Raw genomic sequence first — 2,410 nt, forward strand, 5'->3', positions numbered from 1 at the left:
GGCCTAGCACACCTTTCCATCTTATCTTTTCTGCACAATCGCCCACAGCTAGCCCAGCCTACGCCTCAGCCAGTCTGGCTCCCTGACGATGCAGAGCCGGCGCTGGCTGCAGAAGCCAGGCCCAGTCCTGTCCAGGGCCCCCTGGATGCAGACAAACGCTACAGACACGGCTCATAGCACATGGTTCTCTTTATTGTGATGCTCAGTGGAAAACATCTGTAAACCAGCTTACTGTAGTGGTGACAGCTGCAACACATGCTAAGGCACTTTTATTATATAAAAAAGGGGTGGGGTGAGAGTTTCACTCACTCCTTTGTGACAGCAACTGGGACCTGAATTCAGAGCTTTGTAGGCATTACGCAGCTTTTATATCGCTTCATGATTTGAGAGTTTGTTTCCTTTAAAAAAAAAAAAAAAATGCCTTCTTGCCGTAAGTCTCAATGCAGCATATACAAAAGTTAGGAATACAAGTAAATTCGGCAACCAGTGTAGACCAGTGAGGACGAGCTAACTCTCTTATAAACAAAGGCAGTGAGAAGGACTCAGAATTTTATCATTTATTACGAGAAAGGGGAAAAAAAGAAAACCTTGTTTTGCTTTCAAAAATATCTGTGCAGGTGGCAGATTTTTAGACTACACTGAGTCAACGGTGCAGGTAAACTACCCTCGGGCCCAGTCCTAGAGTAGACACAAGATCGCCTGGGAGGGCTGCTGGCCCCTCTAACGCTCTGGCTGTCATACTTGGGACAAGTCCCTTAACCATTAAATATATTTGGTCCCCAAAAGTGTTGGGAGAAGCCACTGGAAGGCTGCTGGCCTTTCCAGCTTGACCCCGACAGCCTTGCTGTGGCAGAGGCAGGCTGTCCTCGGCAAAGGAGGGGAGGGGGCATTGCACTTGAGACATTTTAGAATCAGGAGGGAGACAGTGGACAGTGGCGCTGCCTGGGACAGGGTGGGGAGGAATCCACTCCTCCCCCCACCCCAGCATTCTGTGCCCTGCACAGAGGTGGAGCCCCAGGGCCTGCTCCTTCTGGACCGCCCAGAGCCACGGGAGTGGGAGGCCCAAGGGGCAGAGGTGTGTGAGGTCACCACGTGTGATTGCCAACAGCAAAGAAACGAGGAGTGGGGGCGCTGGTGGCAGAGGTCAGGGAGGCTGACGACTGCGGGGGGTCCGACTACCAAAACGCCTTCAGTCTGAAGAAAAATAGATTCATAGAAAACTCTGGCCCCTCCCCGGGGGCCTGCCCTCCTCGCCTCAACATCTTGTGCTTTTTGGCAAGAGAGGGCTGAGGAGCCTGCTGGTCGCTCTCTGCCTGGGCCCGGGCCCTGTCTCTTTGGTATCAGATTCTGAGCGGTGGAGGGAGCTGGAAGGGGATGCAGCAGAGGAAGCCAAATGCCCTCAACAACGCCTGGAGGGAAACAGGATGGGGGGACGGGGCTGAGGGCAGGGGGAGGCGCGTTCACAGCAGACCCAAGAAGGTGGGGAGAGGCCTGCTGCAGGGTCTGGGAAGGGGAGGCTGTGGTGTCCGTCTGTCCATCCATCTCAGGCTGCAGGAGAAGAGGCTTATTCGGCAGGTTTGGCCTCAGCCCCATCCGCTTTGCCATCCACCTCCTCGTCGGAACCATCGCCGGCGCCTTTCCGGGCCATTCGGCGGGGCATGACAAACGGCAGGTCCCCGCGCCTGGGGGCAGACGCAGAGGCAGAGGGTCAGTGGGCGCAGACAGGCCAGGGGCAGCCACAGCACAGCACACACATCTCAAAGCGAATTTGAGAGGGAAACCAGGCGCCTGGCTGCTCCCACCAGGAAGAAGCAAGGCGGAGCCTTGGGAGCCACAGGTGAGCTTGGACAGGACCGCTCTCAGGAAAGCAGGCAAAGCCTCCCGCAAAATGTTTAGGTGTCAGGCATCTTCACACACAACCGTGGCACAAAAACAGTTCAGGCAAACAGGACCAATTACAACAGGAAAGGCACAAAAGTAAGTGTAAAATGCCACCCTCTGTTGCAACTCCTATAAAACCAGTGAAACCAAGACAGGTAAACAGGTGTGCTTGTTCACACAGAGTACAAAGCCGGGCACCCTCTTTCTACCACATGGCAGACAATTCATATCCAATACTGACTACTTATGCTTAAAAAAAGAGCGCCATGAAGGCCTGGCGCAGTGGCTCACGCTTATAATTTCAGCACTTTGGGAGGCCGAAGCGGGGGGGTCACCTGAGGTCAGGAGTTTGAGACCAGCCTGACCAACATGGTGAAACCCCATCTCTACTAAAAATACAAAAATCAGCCGGGCATAGTGGTGCATGCCTGTAATCCCACTACTCCAGAGGCTGAGGGAGGACAATTGCTTGAACCCAGGAGGAGGTTGCAGTGAACCGAGACTGCACCATTGCACTCCAGTCTGGGCA

At 54.3% G+C, this 2,410-nt stretch overlaps 1 protein-coding gene across 1 annotated transcript in view; it reads right to left on the reverse strand.

Annotated features, from left to right (window-relative positions):
• Positions 1–539: 539 nt before the first annotated feature.
• Positions 540–2,410, reverse strand: part of MYH9 (myosin heavy chain 9) — a 112,170-nt gene continuing 110,299 nt past the window's right edge. Inside the window, exon 41 of the mRNA XM_023222092.1 lies at positions 540–1,682. Within this exon, the coding sequence (XP_023077860.1) occupies positions 1,565–1,682 (118 nt within the window). The 3' untranslated portion in view covers positions 540–1,564. The remainder of the gene's footprint in view (positions 1,683–2,410) is intronic.

This window comes from Piliocolobus tephrosceles, chromosome 19, assembly GCF_002776525.5.
Source record: "Piliocolobus tephrosceles isolate RC106 chromosome 19, ASM277652v3, whole genome shotgun sequence".
In the NCBI taxonomy this organism is placed as follows: Eukaryota; Metazoa; Chordata; class Mammalia; order Primates; family Cercopithecidae; genus Piliocolobus; species Piliocolobus tephrosceles.